At 37.6% G+C, this 21,548-nt stretch overlaps 1 protein-coding gene across 3 annotated transcripts in view; it reads left to right on the top strand.

Moving 5' to 3' along the window:
- Positions 1-21,548, top strand: part of rbm20 (RNA binding motif protein 20) — a 151,380-nt gene that overhangs the window by 11,617 nt on the left and 118,215 nt on the right. Inside the window, exon 1 of one of the 3 annotated variants that reach the window (XM_087304613.1) lies at positions 3,237-3,323. The exons of the other annotated variants lie outside the window; for them this stretch is intronic. Coding sequence (XP_087160739.1) covers positions 3,310-3,323 — 14 coding nt within the window. The 5' untranslated portion in view covers positions 3,237-3,309. Of the gene's footprint in view, positions 1-3,236; positions 3,324-21,548 lie in introns of those variants that run through there. 3 annotated transcript variants of the gene reach the window in all.

Here is a 21,548-nt window from a genome sequence, read left to right as displayed (position 1 = left end):
ACAATTCTTTAAACAAATACATTTCATCATGCTCGGAATGCAGTGGGATTTTCCCCACCCTATTACCACACATACTGTATCTTTCGTCTATTACTTCAACTTGTTTCTTCTTTTACGCAACTCCTTATTCTTTTTACATGAGCTTTAGATGAGGCATATTTCAACCTTTTGGCATCTTTAAAATATTATATGGTTAATTCATCGTTTGTAGGGATGCCTCAATATAATATTGAACTGTTTGGTGCGACATCCATGGTTCAATACGCGTTTGTGAATTGCGTTTTTTTTTTTTTTGGTTTTACGTTTAAATAATTTATGTGTTTTATTTCTCTTAAAATGCCTCTAATGCTGAGTTCAGGATTTTAACCCTGATTTTGACTCGCCGACATGTTTTGAGAAATTGCAGACAAATGCCTGAAATCAGAGGTAAATCGGTAGTTGTTCACGTGAGTGACAATCGCACAGTATGAACTATCAAGGACGCGATAGGAGAGAATCGCAGATGAGTCGCAGAAGCCCGTTAGATACTTGGCATGCTAAATATCTGGAGCTGTCGTCGATTCAAATCATGCAGTGTGAAATGTGTTCTGATTGAAATAACATCCGCGATCACCTACAGCCAATGAGAGAGCAGCATCCACTGTTGTGGGTACGTGCAGGCCAGCAGGAGGTCAGGAAGAGTTTAAAAGCACCCATTTTCAGTTTTGGACCCAAGAAATGGAGGAAAAACTAGTGTAAATTTGGCAGGAGCACTGTGTCTGTTTGACGTGTCATCTGATCAATATCACAATCTGGTCGAAAAGTAAAAAAAAAAAGTTGAGGAGAGATTGCTAATTCTCTTCAAAAGCCAGGTGACAACACGAGTTTCTAAAGCTAAAGCCTTCTTTTTCCATTCTGTAATTAATAGCAGAAAAATTAAAACAAAACCTTCATTGCAGCACATTATAAAAGCAACACTAACGACCCGTTCAATTCTTCTTCCACTTGTTTTGGCAACACAACATGGCGTCTCTCTGCAGTTTGAACACTGTAACAGTCTTTAAAGCTATCATATCAATACAGCTGCACTGCATACACAATAGATCGCACTGATTGGTTTAAACCCAGACTTTCTCAAGAATTAATGCAGCACACCCAGAGACGCCACAAAGTACTCCCAGGTAAAGACAGCCAGTCTACACGCTGGAATACATGCAAGTAGGGTTGTAACAATATACCGGTATGACGGTTTACCACGATTTGAACGTGCACGATTATCATACCATGAACAATTGCATATCAACGGTTTTAACCCTTAAAGACCGAGACAGCCGCCCGCGGCTAAAAATAAGTATTGCTCTTAAATGTTTAATAACTTTTGATCCGCTGATCCGATTCATACAATTCAAAGATTGGCATAAAGAAGAGAATCTCAGCTTTTCAGTGATGTATCACATAACATTCGCGGACTTTCAAAGGCTCCGGAATAAGTGCGGTTACGTCATCAACATTTGACAACGCTGATTTGACAAAGAAACGCTCGTCACTGTGTCTCCGGACAAATCAGACATGATACATTGATGCATTGTCCCTCCTCCATGCCCAGATTGGTTCAAACTCGCTATATCACAACCAATAAGCATAGGTTTCGCTTTTGTTTGTGGACCAAGCTTTTTGAACAACACGGAATGAGAGATAGGCATACATTTATGCGCGGCTAAATAAAACGCAAAAAAAAAAAAGTTTTGCATGAAATAATTCTCATACTAAGTACTTTTGCATGCACAGCAGCACAGAAACATGACAAAACAATGACACAGCAAAGACGAACTGCTGCTCTTGCTGTTTTCAAAAGACGCAAATGAAGATGCAGCTGTTTGTCTGCATTGCATACAACCACATCCAAATCCATGCTGGCACATAGAACCTAAGGATGTTCCATATTGAATCTAGTTTCGTTATGTAACTATTTATAGTATAGTAAATATTTATATCTATTTTTTACTGAGGATTTGCACCATGTTTATTTGGACTTTATTTGGACTTTGACACATTATTTATTATTTTCTTATTTTTATTTGTTCATTGTAAGTGGTGTTGTTTATAGTAACTAAAAATATATTATTTGGAAAAAGTCAAATTTGCTTCACTGTTCTATTATTTTGTAACATTTGTAACATACCGTATACCGCGAAACCGTCAAACCGTGGTATTGTTTTAGACGATTATCATACCGTGAAAAATTCATACCGTTACAACCCTACATGCAAGTATCTAATCGGCATGACGCAGCTTCAAAAATTCGTTTCAAACCGGAAGAACGAATTTGCTCGAAATAACGCAAAAACAACATATTTTCACTTTTTTTTTTTGAGAAATTTATGTGTCCTAATAGTGTTTTTTGCAGCCTGGGACACGTATATGATTGTCAGCTCAAAAAATGTGTTTTGGTGTTTCGTGGTCCTTTAAATTGATTTATATCCCATATCTTTACAAAAATTTCACACTACATACAGATAAACATACAGATATATACATACACATTTTTTTTTTGTGAAAAAGGAAGTTGTTTAGGAAGTTGTTTTTGTTTTCAACTTCCTTAGATTTTGTTCTTCTCTCAGATTATATCCCGCATGTCTATCTTCAAAAATGTTTGAATGCTTTTCTGAAGTATTCCTAGCTTTAAACAGAACTTGTGCTGTTTTAAATTGAACCAAATCATTGAACTTAAGCATCTTCAACTTAAACAAATAAAGAATTTGTATACTCCGAATACATTTTCATGCGGTCTAATTGGTTCAAGCCAGTACCTATTAATACTTTTTAGTCGAAAATAACCCAGTAGCACCAAGCCATTCTGGTCACTCCATCCTTCCTAATGCACCCATTATAATTTCGTGACATCCCTCCTGAAATCTCGACCATACCTACTAAGTCGGCTTTAATTGTTTAACAGCCCTTTCCCAGGTTTGTTGGCTCCTGCATTAATAGGCACGGTGAAGTGAACCCACATCGAAGCTTTTCACAGCCAGCGAAAGGTCGATGCGCTGAAAGATGAGGCATTTTTGATGGATTGTTTTTAAATAGCGCAGTGGGCCGCAGCATTAGGGTTGGTATTGTCAGGATGTTGCGCTGGCCTGTTTTTTCGCCCCCCTCTTGTCTCTTTTGCAGTACAGCTGCTCTCTCTATATCACTCTGCCGTCCTGATCCAGAGGGGGACGTTTTTCTTGCCCCGGGGAACACGAACTAGGGCTGATGGGAGTCCCGGAAGCCATTCTGGGTCTACAGAGCTTTGGGCTTTTCTGGGATAAAACTGCTGTGTGGTGAAATATGCCTTTGGAAAGGTACATCGTCCTCTTTTTCTACGGTTATTGGTGTTGTTTTCGAGTTTGAGTGGCTGTTGATGTTTTAAACTGTATTTACTTTGGTTTTATATGTATTTCTTTGCGGCGTGTTGACCTTGGTTCTTCTTAGCATGCGTGCGTGTTTGCTGGTATTACCAGGATGCTTAAACCGCAGCTGGGAAATATGTTGTGAATGCCTTTGTCCCTTCAGCTCTTAAGACTACCGGCTATTTTGTTGCCTTTTGTCATTAGGCTCATGTCATGAAGGGGTTTGGTAACACAATGCTGTGGTGGCCATTGAATTTTTAAAACCTCTGGTCAGTAGACTGGATATTTATGTTTTAGAGTAGTGCTACCATGGTATTTTTGGTTAAAAAAAAAATTATATATATAAATGCCCAATGTGAAATTTTCAGATGTCTCTGTGGGTGTATGCTGCAAATGAGATGTCCCTACGGGGACTCATAAAGTTAACTAACTAACTAACTAACTAACTTACTAAGTAAAATAACAGGTATTATTGAGTTTTGAGCAGTGTAGATTGTCAGTGTGAGATGTTTAAAGCAAGAAATTGTTTGTTTGTTGGTCCTTGCAGAGAACTAATGTCATTCAAATGTAAAATTTTTTAATTTAAATGTGAGTGTAGAGTGTAGAGTATATCTGGACTGTGTAAATGAAAAGATCGCTAAGCTAACTATTTACATTTTTTTTTTTCTACATATACTATGGGATGTTTTTACATGACGTCATTGATGATGTGCAAAATTCTGATGGAGGGCAGGAAGTAGTTCTACATAGGAATCGCTATCAGACCATCAAAAAGTTTCTGTTGTTAATAATTGTTTAAATCGGCCAAAGTAAGAAATGCCGAACAGCTTCGATAGACTCCAAAATTTTTTGCTCGTAAAAAGGGGAAAGTTCAAGAAACTGGCTGATGAACGGAAGAAAAGGCGGCATGTAATAAGCATTTTTTCAATACATCCATGAGTACGAGTAGACTACAGGAGGGGAGGAAAAAAACGGAAAACAAATAAATGTGCAAATTTGTGAACTTTATTCAGATTCATCGGATCAATTTTCCCTGCTAAAACAGACCAAAACAGTCATTATTTCATCAAAAATATATATTTTTATATAATATACTGTAAGAGGGGTGAAGGTAGTGCTGTCGCCTCACAGCAAGAAGGTCGCTGGTTCGAGCCTCGGCTCAGTTGGCGTTTCTGTGTGGAGTTTGCATGTTCTCCCTGCGTTCGCGTGCGTTTCCTCCAGGTGCTCTGGTTTCCCTCACAGTCCAAAGACATGTGGTATTGGTGAATTGAGTAAGCTAAATTGTCCGTAGTGTATGTGTGTGGATGTTTCCCAGAGATGGGTTGTGGCTGAAAAGGCATCTGCTGCGTAAAAACTTGCTGAATAAGTTGGCGGTTCATTCCGCTGTGGCGACCCCGGATTAATAAAGGGACTAAGCCGACAAGAAAATGAATGACTGATTATCGTAAGGGCTGGACAAAGGCCTTTCTGTGTTGCGGTGGCAGAAAATAACAACTAAAAACAAATGTTTTATTGGAATAATGCTTTTTGGATGTTTTCACTATAGAGATGTCTATGTTATTCGCAAGAGTAATTAAACCGCGGACATACTTATTGCCATTTCGACGATCTGCACATTCGTTTGGCTCTCTTCTCTCCGACGTCGAGTTTACTCGCCTCTGGCCTGTCACTCTTCTGAAGCCTGGTTTAATTTAGTCTGAATGTTGGCGCTGGAATTCAGGAATTGCGCAATGGGGTATATGCCGAAGCATGCTAATAGGACTTTTAATTTGCCAGTAACCTGGGTTAAGTGCTTTTAAGGTTTTTTTCTTTACAAATCAGCGATCTCCACTAGCTGTGTGATATCCGATTTAAAGTGGGTCTCAGATTGTACAAGAAGCACTGCATTAAATTACATTTCCTCCGCCATATCTTTATTATATGAGCATTTATTTTACCCCAGTATATTTAATGGAGCTTCTGCGTTAGCCTGCCGATTCTAACGGGCGCGTGCGAGTAAACAGCTTTTTGTCTCGTTTTACGCTTGAGCACCCAAATAAATGCTAAAGTTTATTTAACTGAATGTATTGTAATGACATTACAACATCGATGCTGTATAAGGAACCGTATAAAATGGAAAAAAGTTTACAAAAACAGGTCACCGGAATGTGTATCAGCATGGGAACAGCACTAGCTCGGCATATACCCTATTATTCATTTCTGCAAATGCCGCGAGTGCTTTATTTTAACACAAGAGCGCAGTCATGTACGTTAATTGCAAAAACTGGGGCCCCAACTGCAATGAACCAGCTTTGGGGGGGCCCAGCTTGCAAAAGGTTGAGAACCCCTGGTTTAAAAAATGAAATGCAGCCATACGTACCTCTGGTGGTCTCCAGAAAAGTTTATAGGGCTATGTTTTCAGAATGAGCGTAATGTTGGAAACCATTGTTCGGAGTTCGCTCCTGTTTTAGTACACAACAACAGTAAACAGTTTATTTCATTAAACAAAATTTCCAGTCGTTAAGTGCCAAGTGAAAAAGACAGAACAAATACATCATTCACATACATTTTTCTTCTTGAGTTGGTCAACTCAACTGGAGGGAAGAAAACCGACAACAAGCAAATCTTTTTTTTTTTCATTCATTGCATCATTCTCTGATATCTCTGTGATCTCTTTAATTCAACAAAGCTAAATGGTTGTGGCGCCAATCTTGAGGTTCATGCGTCTCAATGTGCCTTGTTTCCTCCGGCGACATTGATCGCATGACAGTTTATTCAGGAAGGTGTGATCTCTCAAATATCAGCACTCGCTCTTTCAGCAACCAAACGCGAGGGCTGTCAGCTGCATTGATTGATGGAGAAACCAAACGGCCATTAATTATCAGACCCACTTTAGTGGGGTGGATGGATTGTCCTACTGAATCTGGAAAGTGTCAGAGTTTGTAATGGCCTAGAACACAGGCGTTACTTCCTTCAAGTCCACGAACAAACGCAACAAATGTGGTGTGAAGAGACTTGTCACGTTAGCTTAGTGAAAAAGCGCCAGGCTTGGCCTTCGACTGGTGTCAACCGCTGTCAGCCTATTTGTGGTGGCACTTATTTGTTTTCATCTTTGCAGAATTGCGGGTTTCCTGCTGTGGCTTTGGACTTCGGGCCTCTGAGCATGTGTTCATTGCTTTGCTGACACGTCCGAGCAACTGGGCTGAGCTTTAAGTTCAACACTTGACAGGTTTATGGCACTGGCGACTTCTGCTATTTCACTGAAAGGGAATTTGCGGACTTTGAAGTGATTCAGGAGCAAATGGCAATGAGGAAACATGGAGGATGAAAGTACATCTTGAATTTGAATTTGTGCAATATTGGCTTTGCTTGAATTTGACTTTTTCTTTTTTTTTTTAAATGAGGAAAAAATATTAATCCTTCCACCTATTTTTATGTGCATTTAAAAAAAAATTCTTAATGGAAAAGCTAAGATGCACATACGTTTATAATATGTGCCTACTGTTCACTACTGAGTAAGACAAACTTGTCTTACACACTGGCTTTCAGCTTTGTTCACTCAATATTTCACAGTGTAATGAACAACCAGTTACTCTGACTTGTATTATGCAGCAGATGCCCTTCCACCTGCAACCCAGTATTGGGAAACACCCAACACTCTCTCATTCACACACACTCTACAGCCAATTTTGTTTACCCAATTCACCTATATCGCATGTCTTTGAACTGTGAGGGAAACCAGAGCACCCAGAAGTAACCCACGCTAACACAGGGAGAACATGCAAACTCCACACAGAAACACCGACTGGTTCTGAGGCATATTCTGGGTCCACATGGGTCCAAATTCCATTTTTGGATGAAAACATAGCATATGATATCGATAATAATCTTGTTCTGGTAAAGAGTAAATTACATATACATAGCAAAAAATGTTTCTGAAGACAATCACCTACTGCACTTTTAATTCCAGGTGGGACATCCATAGAAAAATACAAAGCTGTAACTGTAACGCTGCAGACATTTACACCAATATTATCCTATCAACCACAAAGCAAAACAAATATAATGTACTGGATATCACAGATGAATGTTTATTATTACTGAGTTTAAAAAGCAATATATAAACTATATATTATATACAGTTGAAGTCAGAATTATATGATAGACTCCCTTTGACTTTCTTTTAGAAATATTTCCTAAATGATGTTTAACAGAGCGAGGAAATTTTCACAGTATGTCTGATAATATTTTTTCTGCTAGAGAAAGTATTATTTGTTTTATTTAAGCTAGAATAAAAGCAGTTTTACATAAAAAAATTAAGGTCAAAATTATTAGCCCCTTTAAGCTATATATATATATATATATATATATATATATATATATATATATATATATGTATATATATATTGTTTTTCGAACTATTATGTTTAGAAATGTGTTTAAAAAATCTCTCAGATAAACAGAAATTGAGGGAAAAATAACAGGGGGCCTAATAATTTAGGGGTTTTAATAATTCTGATTGCGTTTGTATAGCTAATATGAAATAGCATATTGAGGCGAAAAGCTAGGCAAATTTATTCGATCGAACCTACACTTATAACAAAACAAAGTCTAATCTTTGTAAAAATGGACCTGAACGATATGAAGGTTAATTAAAATAAAGCTTAATTATAAATTAATAGTAGATTAGTTCCCCTAAGTTATTAGTTTTCCATATTTTTGTGATTCGTTTTTTAATTTTTTTCTATTTATTTATGCTTTTGAATTGCATTATGAGACCTTGTTCTTTCTTCTAACAACTTTTAACCTTGAAAAGTTGGAAAAGGTGACTTTTGGGAACATTTTTAATAGTTTAAAGTGATATATTGTCTGGATTTGTGTTGTATATTACGCTACAAAACCTTATAACAAAGTACCAGTACATTCTGACTTATTACTCTATATATTATTTCAAACCTGTATATATATTTCAAGCCAAAAGTGACTTTGTTAAATTGTAGAGTTGAATTTTCAACATCAAAAGTCGACAGAGCAGAGATCAACATACAAATTAGCAATTCACAAACACAAATAAACTTAAAAATATGAAAACAGATACAGTGTAGTGAAGTTCGTATGGGAGTTTGTATGGGATGTAATTATAAATTGGAAGTTGGCCCTGATCAACACTTCACACCAATCCTGATGCTGTTTCCATTTTCAGAAAGAGCCGTTGCTGACAGCTCTGTGTGTGCGTGTCTGTGTGTGTGTGTGTGTGAGAGAGAGAGAGAGAGAGAGTTTGAATTGTATGTAATGAGCAGTGCTGTGTTGCAGTTGCCCTGCTGTGTGCAGAGCATATGCTGGAAACACTCGGGCCAAGTGTAAAGGTCCCTGGGTAAACATCGTCTAAAATTAAGGAAGGTGTTTATCAGGGTTTAATTGGACGGCTGTCCCTGAGCAGAATCGAGACACGAGGCAGATCTGCTTATAAACCAGATTTAGCCTTTATTTGATTGTTAAAACACAAGCTCCTCCAAGGGCAGAATTAAACCTCATCGTCATGCCGTTGTGGCTTCACATAGTGTTCAGTGTGTTTGTTATAACTAATAATGGCACCCTCAATGACCTCCTTTTTTAACATATCTACAAAAACAAGTGGCCATTAAATAAGTGGAATGAAGAGAATAAACAAATGCATGTGGCAAAATCTGGATTATTTGTGTTCTTGAAGTTATCCTGGGTATTTTAGAAGCATTAAAGTATATGTTTAACATTTACCACTTGAAATAGCATGCTTCGTTCTTCAATTTGTGATTTATTAAACAAATCTCGTCACAAAACAAATTGTTATTTTAAACACTTCACTGGTATAATTAAGTGTATTTAGCGTAAAAGTATGTCGGTTTGTCAACAGGCACAAACATGCAAAACTATTACACATGTACTGCTGTAATAATAAATCATTTCACAAACCAATTATAAGTTTAACCTAGGGATGCAGCAAAATGAAAATTCTTCGCCGAAACCAATAAAATGAGACAGATAACCGAAACACAGAAATAAATTCTTAATATCATTGCGTTTATGGTTATGCCTTTGTACTAACCTTAATAAAATCAAGACATTGCAAATGCATAAATTAATATTCAAGAGTTCACACTTGCTAGATATTACTTGATAATAATAGCAGATTTCACATGCATGAGAGAGAACCCTGAGTTCGGAAATAATCAAGCTCAGGGCTCTCGCCTGGTCAGTGAGCATGTAAGTGGGTACGAGATCAGGTAGTTCTTAATGAAAAGGGGGAGATGAGGTGGATGGCAGTTCGGAAAATGAAGATAAGGGAGTGGTTTTAGACAGGCTACTTATAGTGAGTTTGAATTAATCTAATTGGCTTACTAATGAATACAGATGTAAAAATCAGCTGCGATCAATCATATCACTTGCTCCTCTCGAAAGTAGTTTGTACAACTTCACTTAAAGTTTCATATAAATGTATCAATAGTATTTACTGAGTTTTATATAGTCAATCACATGTACTTTTAAATATTTTTTTAGGCCTGAACCAAAATAACAAATTGAAAACAATTTTAGGGGTCTATTTTAACAATCTAAGTGCAAAGTCTAAAGCGCATGTCCAAATCCACTTTTGCTATTTAAAGGTGCAGTAGGTGATTGTCTTTAGAAACATTTTTTGTTGTGCTGGTTGAAAGTCTCTTCACAGTCCAATAGTAATGATTACAGTAAATGATCTAAATTTGTTCATATGTATTTTTATATTCTGGGTAAAGCATAAAACTAAAAAATGTTCATCCAATTAAATAGAGTCGGACTCTCATCTCCCTTAATTCCGATAGGCAGGTCAGACTGTCTATCAGCAAATGTAGATTCCGACTTCTGCGCATCTGTTCACGCAGATCCGCCATTAGCGCGTGCCCGTCTGCATCACAAACGCATGTGCTCCGAGCGAGCTGCGGGCCGCGCGCAGATGTCGAGTCGGAGCCGGAGGCGACGAAGGACAGCCGAGCTCGGGCCGATTACTGTAAAGCCAGGCGCAGGTATAGAACTTTTTCATGGCTGCTGCATGGAGGGCGCCATAGCGACCAGCGTCTTCAGGTAGAATGCTAAAAACTTCCGTTTACAGCGTGTACAACTGGTAATTTGTATGGAAGTTTTTTCCTAACAAAATTAAAATGAAAATTCAAATGCTTAAAAGATCAAATGATAAATCAAATGCTCAAACTATAAATCAAATGCTCCAACCGACATTGCAAATGATAAATCAAATCCTCAAACTGACTCTGCAAATGATAAATCAAATGCTCAAACTGACTTTGCAAATGGTGAATCAAATCCTCAAACCGACTCCTCAAATGATAAATCAAATCCTCAAACTGACATCGCAAATGGTGAATCAAATGCTCAAACTATAATTAAAATCCTTAAACCGACATTGCAAATGGTGAATCAAATGCTCAAACAACTCTGCAAATGGTGAATCAAATCCTTAAACGACTCTGCAAATGGTGAATCAAATGCTCAAACAGACATCGCAAATGATAAATCAAATGCAAATGAGGTGTCAATCAACCAGCATAGGCGGAGCTTTAAGGCGGAAGAGTTTGTTGTTGACAACAACCGGTAGCGCTACGACTTTTTTAAGGCGTTCAGATTTGCGTGCACTATTCCACGTCGTATCCGTATAAACTCGTGAAAGAGAAAGCGAGAAATCTCCTACTGCTTCTGTCCACATTCTGAAGTGACCAAAAATGACCAATAAAAGTCTGTTATTGATCCTCTGCTGGCTGATTTGCTGTTCATTCTAATCGCGAGCCGTTTGTGTTTTATTTCGTGTGTTGTATTCACCACGGTTTGTGTTTTTTTCTGTCATTTTGAAATGACACTAGCCTATATTTTCACTTTGTCACAGTTATTAAATCAGTGTGTCAGTGGCACAGTACAGGCTACGTGTGTGTGTCAAACATTTTGGTGAATTACATTTGTTTGGGCTGGTTATATATTTGAAATAAAGAGAAAATGTTGACTTTAGCGATGACAAGGTTTCATTTAAACTGCAGAAGATGCCGTCTGACAACCAGGGGAAAATGCCTCACAGCAGCTGTTTTCCATCCTATTAGATCGCATTTCTTTAAGTGATCAGTCCAGGAGGTGGTGCTGATAGACAACAGTATTAGTTCAAAGAGGATAAAAGCAGGTAAAATAGAATAAAACTATCGTTTCAAAGCTGTCCAAATGTGACTGTTTACAAGCATCAGCTGGCGACCGGAAGTTTTTCGCATTCTCCTTGCGCATACACGCAAAGCATAATGGGTAATTTTGCGTTCCAAGAAAAAGGTCATTAATTCACCCTAAAAAGCGGCCAAGCGGTCACGAGACGGACCGGAAGAAATCAAATGCTGAATTGAAACTTTGAAATACCTGAATCAATATTGGAGTTACTTTAGCACGCTGGAAGGACGACACCATGGCTGAAGTATCACTGTTAGACAGGTAATGTTCTTTCTTAAAACTATTTTATGTTAGATTGTGTTTTGTTATGAAGGACTTATATGCACAGACGTGTTGTTCAGCCAATGAAATCTCCCGGTGAAAGATTAATGTCATTGTTTTCAGTTTCATAAAGTTCTTTGACAGCATCTATAATGCAGATTTATATTTAGTTTAACAACAAAACACCAGTAAATAGCGCTATTCCGCCTAACCTGCTTTATTGAGCTGAAGTTGCTTTTATATTCACATTGGGTCATTTATGAACAATGACAGCCTTCCTATACTGTTTACCATGCTACTCTGAAAATTCGCTCTGAAATAGCATGTAAGTGTGGCAAAGCATTACATGTAATTCCTGCACGGCGCTGGCACTAACTAACTGGCGAATGACATTAACTAGTGGGTTGTCTGTTGGCTGTTGTGACGCGGTGTGCGCGCTCGCGATTTTAGGGGGTGTGGCTTTGAATTACAGTCCCTCCCCACCTTCCAAAGATAATATGCTAAGCGGTTAGCTTTTTAGCAGATCACCTACTGCACCTTTAAGGATAGAAAAATATGCTCTGTGCCCTGGCTCATGGTGTAACAGGGTTGTGCTCGTCCTCTTAATGAGTTATTATCGGTGTGTTTTGTAAGTGGAAAAACTAAATGCATCACTAGTGAGAAAACAGTTAAACAGACCATCTGCAGCGCGAGGATAAAGAACAAGCCTCCTGCATTTGGCCACTTTACTTTTTACTTTACTCCTTTGCTTTCCTGGATAAGAAAACAGTTTGTACACTCCACTGAAGACATCCATTAGCCTACTTATTTAATTTAATTTTAGGCACAAAGATGTGGTCAAAAAAGTGAGTTATATTCAAACAGAAGTTCTATTCATATATAGACATGCAGTACAGGTGAATTGGGCAGGCTAAATTGTCCGTGATGTATGAGTGTGTGTGTGAATGTGTGTGTGGATGTTTCCCAGAGATTGGTTGCAGCTGAAGGGCATCCTCTGCGTAAAAAACTTGCTGGATAAGTTGGAAGTTCATTCCGCTGTGGTAACCCCGAATTAATAAAGGGACTACGCCCACAAGAGAATGAATGAATGAATGAATGAATACATCAAGCACAATTTGAGCAATATCAGTGTGATATTCCCCCCCCATATCTTTTTACATAAGTTTGTCAAAGACCCTGGAAACAGTACGTTCATGCCCTATGTCAAAAATGTCGACGGTTTCACCCCGAACACTTTAAAATCTCTTGCCTGAAGCTCTTGTGGGTAGCACAGATGCTGCTGCTCAGTGTGGTGTGAGGAGTTAGCAGCTTGTGCGCTCACCATAAAGGCATTTTGCTTTCATCTGTTGGCATCGCAATCCAGGAATTTTTCATTTTACAACCTGTAGCTCAGCTGTTTATTTGGCGCAACTGTGTCAGCCTTTATGGTGTCTTGAGCAGGTTGTTTTCATGAGACTATAGTTTAACGCATAGTAGAGCACAAGGTCTAATACTTAGTTAGATTGAAAGACGATTATAATTTAGACATTTAGATGTTAACACTTTCTTATGTCATGTTTTCACTTGCTATTGACATGTTTTGAGTAATTCAGTCACAGGTGAAAAAAATTCAGTATTAGTAACTAAAGTTTCATACGAGCTTAGAGGATCTCCTGTTTTTGACTCATTTTGAATCAGATTGTAAATTCAGTGAATTGTTTACTTGCTTTGACCAGATCACTTGAATATGTGGGTCATAAATTAAATTTGAATCAGTGTGTCCTAAACTGCAGACTCACTATAAGCGAATCAGTATAATCAATGAGGCATAAACTGCAGACTCACCATACGTGGATCCTTTGAATCATTGAGTCATAATATTGCAGACTCACTATGAGTGGATCAATTGAATCAGTCGTAAACTGCAGACTAACTGTGAATAAATACATTTGAATCTGCAAGTCAAAAACTGAGCACGTTCGCCTCACAGCAAGAAGGTCGCTGGGTCGCTGGTTTGATCCTCGGCTCAGTTGGTGTTTCTGTGTGGTTTGCATGTTCTCCCTGCGTTCACGTGGGTTTCCTCTGGGTGCTCCGGTTTCCCCCACAGTCCAAAGACATGCGGTACAGGTGAATTGGGTAGGCTAAATTGTCCGTAGTGTATGAGTGTGTGTGTGTGTGTATGTTTTCCAGAGATGGGTTGCGGCTGGAGGGGCATCCGCTGCGTAAAAACTTGCTGGATAAGTTGGCGGTTCATTTTGCTGTGGCGACCCCGAATTAATAAAGGGACTAAGCCGACAAGAAAATGAATGAATAAATGAAAGTCAAAAACTGCAGACTCACAATTAATGGATTATTTGAATCAGTGAGTCATAATTGATGACTCACTGTGAGTGAATCATTTGAATCGGCAAGTCATAATTGGTGAATCACTATGACCGGGTTCATTTGAATCAGTGAGTCATAATCTGCTGACTCATCGTAAATAGATCATTTGAATAGGCAAGCCATGAACTGCAGACTCACTATGAGTAGATCATATGAATTGGAGTGTCATTACCTGCTGATCATTTGAATTAGTGAGTCATAATCTACAGACTCACTGTGAGTGGATCATATAGTCTGCAGATTAACAGGAGTGGATTGTTTTAATCGGCAGGTCAAACTGTAGACTATGAGTGGATAATTTGAATCGGTGAGTCATGAGCGCAGTTTACACTTCATTGTAAAACTGAATTTTCAGGGCACACACATAAGTTTTGATGCAGTTATGGCAGGTGTAAAGCCCCTCAACACGACCTTTACACAACTAGTAGACTACAAGTACAGGTGCCTGCAAGATATGTGCATACCTAGTGAGCGTGAGCGGTCATATACACTACCTGGCAAAAGTCTTGTCGTCAATCCCAGCTGTAAAGGCAACAAATAATAATTCCACTTCTAGTTGATCAATTGGAAAAGTGGCAGAAGGTAGATTTTCAGATGATTCATTTGTTGAACGGCATCCCAATCATCACAAATACTGCAGAACACCTCTTGGACCCCACACAGACCCAAAATTCTCACTGAAATCAGTCAAGTTTGGTAAAAGAAAAATCATGGTTTGGGGTTACATTCAGTATAAAGGCATGCAAGACATCTGCAGAGTGGATGGCAACATACACAGACTGCGATACTGAGGTATCATGACTTTCGTGCTGCCCATTACTTTACAAACCACAGGAGAGCGCTCCTTCTCATACTTCAGCCTCCACATCAAAGTTCCTGAAAGCAAAGAAGGTCAAGGTGCTCCAGGAATGGCCAGCCCAGTCACCAGTATTGAACATTATTGAGTATTTCTGGGGTAAGATGTAGGAGGTATTGAAGATGAAACCAAAGAATCCTGATAAACTCTAGGAGTCCTGTATAAACGCTTTCTTTGCCATTCCAGTCCTCGAAGCTTATGGAAGTCATACATAATATTAATTACTTTTTCACTGCACCATGACTCTATTTTCAATACTTGTACATGATTTCTGTTAAGTGACAAGTCTTTTGTCTCAGCAAAGTCAAACCTTACTGTCCTAATATAAAATAAAAAAATCAAGGCATGATCATATTTTATTTTGGTAAAACAAGTGTAATCTAGAGGTCTTTGCCTCTCATATAATCCTCTTCTGATACCAAATGAACAACTAAAAGTCAAGTTGTTGTTCCTAAAACTTGGATAGCCAACAGAACTTTTGTCAGGTAGTGAATGATTCAATTTAGGTTGTATTTTGTGGATGGAGATTGTTGTTCTGAAATACAGTAAATTTATAATGCCACTGTAAAACTAAAATGCCCTAGAGTAAAAATTACTTAAGACTTAAACTGCAGACTCGCTATGAAATGCTCATTTGAATGAGGAATCATTTGAAACACCCATGAAAAGATGCTTTCAAAACAGTACAGTTCACAATTGAAACATTCTCTTTGATTGGTGAACTGATTTAATGACTTGTTCAGGAATTGTCTCCTGCTACTGCATCTTGTCTCCAAATGCATTAAATGCACTTTTCCATCATCTTCGAAAGTGGTCAAAAGTGAAAAAAAAAAAAAAAAGCGCGTGCACGTCTAGAAGGTGCTGACGTGAGACGTCAGAGAATAAAAGCCTTTGAATAATTTCCCAGACACATTTAGCTGCTAGAAGTTAGTCAGATAACGTTTATATGTTCATCTTAATGCCAACCGTGTAATTAATTATCGATAAGATGCTTATGATAATCCGTTGTTTGTTTACCTTCAAGCTTTGCATGTGCCCATTAAACAGCCCATGAGCACCAACACACACATATCATGTACATCTTGACATGTGTAAGTGTTTCTCTATATGTTTTCATTGAAGTTGTTCACAATACTGATCCATCCACAGAGTTTGTGATGTAGTCAAATGTTTACAAATACAAGCGTAGCCGTTTAGAGCTCATTTCTGGTTAATGATGTCAGAATTTACCGGTATTTTGGAATGGATGTGTGAACGGTCTTTTCTGGAAAAATTCCATAACGTCCTCGCCTGTGTGAACAGCGCTTTTTTGAATTTACTGGTATAGTCGTTCCGGAAATTTCCCATATATTTACCGCTATCACTGTGTGAAAGGGGCTATTGATTCCAGTCTCAAATATGCGTTTCAACCCAAAGTTTATTGTATTTTTTTTTTATTGAAATTTTAACCCAATGCGTCATAAAAAACTCTCCACAAACTACATGTGCTTCAATTCAATAAGCTATTTAGCAATTATTATGTTTAAAAATATTGTAATAATAATGAATCAAATATATATATAAATTCTCCAGCTTGTCTATATTTCAGGCTGATTTGATGGGACTCACTGGAAATACTGAATCAAATATAATAATATTGAAATTCTCAAGCTTGTCTATATTTCAGGATGATATAATGTGACTCCTAGTAGCTAAATCGGTTATGCCAATTATTTTAATTACAATTATTAATAGGCTTTTTTGTAAACAACCTATTATCGTTCTCTCGTTCTTGACACCATCACAATCTGGGAATATCTGTAAGCCGTTTTCCTGAAAAGAGGTGTTTCTGCTCGAGGTAGATTTAATTTCTCTCACCTCGCTTGGATTTCTCTATGAAATCTTTATAGGGCTATAGTATAGGCCTGTAAGTGTTCGGGGTGCTAAGTGCTCTGCTAAATATTCCTTTCGTTGCTTTGGGCTTTATGATGTTTTCACACATTCTCTCTTCTCAGGGCTTTTATAAAGCCGTAAAATGGTACTTAAAGTCCAGCTAAAACACATGTGGCTGGCTCAAAAGAAAGTTCAAGAGTCACAAATGTGCTTTTTCCATCAAGCCACACAATGAAACATGAGAAATCGGTCAGGTTTTTAAGATGTTAAAATGTTATGGCTAGTCAGTATATTGAGTTTGTAAGATATATTGATATATATTTTTTAAATGATATGCTATGAGGCAATATGGTTTATGGAAGTGCATCTGAAAAATAGTAGACCCCAAGTTGATGCAGGGAAAGTGCATAACGCAGTTAAAAATAGGAGTCATGCTTTATTTTAAAGGCTTTAAAATAAGTAGTAATATAATAAAGAGGTACATTTTAAAGCATCAGATGCTCTGACAGACTGGCTGCTTGCACTCTTAGTGATCATGTTTATATACATATATCTTGTATTATAGCACATTTAAAAAAAATTAAATATGTAAAAATTAATAAATAAAGCAGGGGTTCTCAATGTCTACATTAGAAGCTTAGAATCTGAATCTTTATTAAGGTCGAATGTTTGGAACAATTTATTACATGTCTAGTTTTTAATAAACATCTATAACATGCATCATAAGTTAATACTATCTATTTTTCTCTAAATAAAGTGGCATTTGCATTTAAAACACATTAAGTACAATGCAAATGTGGCAAAACCACTAATATAAGTGCAGTTTTGTACAAAACAAAACAAAAGGTAGGCCAAAAAAAAGGTGAAATATACAGTACAAAAGGTGTGTAATGAATGTTTTTAGTGTTGTAGTTTTTGCGGTCCTTATATCTATTTTGTGGATACTGCTGTTCAAAATGTCCATGTTCCGTTTTATATTGACGTTTCACATTTCCATCTTTACCACTTCAATTGTCTCATTACAAATTAAGAAGAATGGCTTTGTGCTGGCTTTTGGCAAAATAAACGCATATTCATCTGTCCATTCAACTGCCTATTCTCTTCGTCAAGTTTTCTTTTTAGTGAGACCGCCATCTTCATCCATTCAAATGCGGTGCGTTAAAGCATGCGTGCGCACATGATTAGCCCACACAATCAGGACAGGATATAAAAATGTAAAATAAGTATATTAAAGACAAATCTAAATAAATAAAACATAAAAAAGACTAAGATTTAAGAAAATACAGAGATTTGTTTGTTGTTAATTTGTTTTTGGTCATATCGCTGAGCCCTAGAAAATTTACCAAGCTAACCTTTGAAAAAGCATCAAATGTAATTTTTAGAACCAGATAGTGAATACAGCTTCTACCAAATGGGACTAACTGGTTGTCTGAAGTGTGCTCGCCATTCCTCTGGACAGCCTTTAGATACTAGTGAAACCAAAGAGGCCTATGTGGGAACACTGTCTCCTGTCAGCAGACGGGACCACTTGGCCCTCCAATCTAAAGCACATGATTAACATACAGTACAAATAAAACTGGACATCTACGAGGTGCAGCTCTGACATGGTGACAGTGAACGGCGGGTGCTAATAATAGACTGACAGCACATGCTTTGATATATGACTTGGATTTACGAGGCCCAGACAGAATCGAATGATGTTCTTTTTGCGTTTGCAGAGCTGGTTTTGGGGAAGTTCAGTGTAGATTGTCCTAATGGATTGATGAAAATTAAAGTGGATTAATATATGGAAAAATAACAGCATGAATGCTCATTTTTTATTTTGTTTATAAAGGAAGATTTAATATTATTATTTTTGCTGCAAGATAACGGGATACTTTTTTACTTGGTCACTAAAGGTCCAGATGTACTTCGAGCAAAACTGAAGAACAGACTGGTGTGATGTTTTCTAAACAGACCAATGCAAAGTTTCAAGAGCTTGGCAAATTGGGAAAAATAAGGTCTGACTGGAAATCACCCTTAAACTTCTAATGTTCTATTTATGAATGTACAGTATACTTATCAGTAAACTTCAAATATTCTGTAAACTTAAAATTTCAAGTAAATTCAAGTAATTCAAGAAAAATTTCAGATTTTTTTAATATAAAAACTACTTTGCTTCAAATTAGGGCTGCAGAATATTGGAAAATTCTAACATAAGCTGTATCCGAAATCGCACACTTCCATACTATATACTATAGTATGCTAAAACCAGTAATCGAGCCGAGTAGTATGTCTGAATCCACAGAATTAAAAAAACAGTATGAGAGAAGTACCCTGATTGATGACCTACTACTTTCGGCAAGATTCTGAAGTGTGCATCCAATAGACGCTAATCCACTGTGAGAACATTTGTGAATTGGAGTGAAACAATGTGGTTAGGTCATGTGATAATGACAAAATTACAAATGTAGTACATCCAAATTCCATTTATACTTCATAGAACATACTTTTCTAACGGTTGAGTAGTACATTTAAATTCAAATGCAGTACCTACTGAGTAGTAGGTGATTTCACCCGCAGCCATTGCAATATTTTTTTTTATTCTGCAATATATATGAGCAATATCACACCAGTAGTTGTGTGATATGGCTGTATATTGGCACTGATAGGAGGCGTGCATTGGCACGAGTGCCTTAATCCTGGTTTATACTTCTGCATCAAGTGATCGCCATGACCCACGGCGTATGCCTCGCACGTAACCGTCGCTGTCGTGAGCATTTATACTTCTGCGTAGTTCTGCAGTAGCACTTCCGACACGCTAGTTGGCAGTGGGATTTCAATCTCTACTGTGTTGACGTTCTTCACTGTGTTTTGTATTCTACAATGGCGACTGAAAGAGAGTGGATTTTGTTGTAGTTGGAGCTTATCGACGTTGAAAAACACCTTCTTTTTTTTAATTACTCAAAGAAAAAAGAAGGAACGAAAGAAAACACCGTAGGAGATGGTATGTTCGCCCCGGGAATCGGCTGAGGGAAAAGGAGGGTGAATTTTCTGTGCTTGTCTGGCAACTGAGAAATGAGAAACATGGACGAGGAAATGCATTTTAAATTTCTTCGAATGTCGGCACATCGATTTCCACCTGTGATGATGTACAGCCATATCACACTGCTACTTGTGTGATATTGTGTTTATAAAACAGTCCGATGCCACATTCATGGATATAAGAAAGGAAATCAAACACAAAGAGTCTCAAAAATATATATTTGTATGAGGAACTACTTTCTTCCGCTGTTCATTCAGATCTGCAGCTGATGTCAGAACAGCGAAACCGTTACTAATTCACTAACATCACTTTAGAGTTAGTATTTGAATGATTCTCTAGCATAATATCTAAAATGATGACAAAACAGGTGATTTTACTCACATTTTAAGATTATAATGCTGAACGGCGTGAAATTCCATCAGTCTACAGAGATTTCCCAGCATTTCTGTTGCAATCAGGATATTACAATATTTAACTCAGAAAGAGCCAAAGCAATGCAAACACTACCTGATTACTGTTGTGTTTGCGATAAGAAAAAACGCTAACCACATGCAAGCATTTCTTCTTTCTTTCTGTTTTCTGAACTAGTCTGCAGTAACGAAAGCAGAAGACTCATTAGAAACAAACAGATAGCCAACCAAAAAGTAACTCAGGGTCATTCAAAAAGTGTCCAACACAAAATACATGCATTTCTGTATGTATTGATGTGAGTCCCATCTCACACTCAGTACTCTACAATTACTATGGTATAAATACAGCACTACAACATACAAGAGAGAGAGATTGACTTTGGTGAGTCTGTCACTTACCAATTTTATGTTTTGATCAGCTGTTGTTTGAAAATACTCCAATCTTATCTCCTTTAAGGACTTATTATGTGGTCTCTGTCGCGATCTTGTGATGTAACGTCAACCATCTTAGCTCTGCTCAGTATGACGGGCTGATGGCCGACGACGCAATGTATCCCAAAAATATAAATATTTAAAATATGCACTATTCTTTAAAATAAATAAACCGCACACAGTTGCAGTCTAATTAACTACATTATTGCCTAAAAAAGCTTCAGAAGTACGTTATGTTGTCCAACAGCTGCAATATTTGTCAAACTGTAGTAAGTTTATTGATTTGCTGTCAGTCTATGTGGGCGGAGTAATACAAAAGGGTAAGAAGGCTGTACGAGTTCTGATATTGCAAAATATCGCACGGCTATTAGCCAGTCAGAACCAGACAGAACTGTTGTATTTGCGATAACACTACGATAACATTAATTTCACCTGAAAGAATTAATGATATTAGATTGATTGGGATGATTCAGTTGGAAAGTGGATCTCCATAAAATATAATAAACAATCCACAAGCATACATAAATACAATAAAGATATAGCATATGCGCACGTCTCAGCTCCAAGCAGTCAGCGGCTACTTCAGCACAAAACCCCAGAGAGCAGTGAACGTCAGACAGTTTATCAGGGATGTACCGCTGGATCGCGTCTCACTGTAGTTGTTAAATGTGATATTTAATTAATCTTGTCTCTATCTAACGACTCTTCAGTCTTTTAAATCTATCAGGTAATGTGTCACAGCATCAGTG

The sequence above is a fragment of the Danio rerio genome, chromosome 22, assembly GCF_052040795.2.
Source record: "Danio rerio strain M-AB ecotype USA chromosome 22, GRCz13ab, whole genome shotgun sequence".
Classification (NCBI taxonomy): Eukaryota; Metazoa; Chordata; class Actinopteri; order Cypriniformes; family Danionidae; genus Danio; species Danio rerio.
The sequence above is the reverse complement of the archived record's forward strand: the minus strand, read 5'-3'. Positions and strand labels throughout refer to the sequence as shown.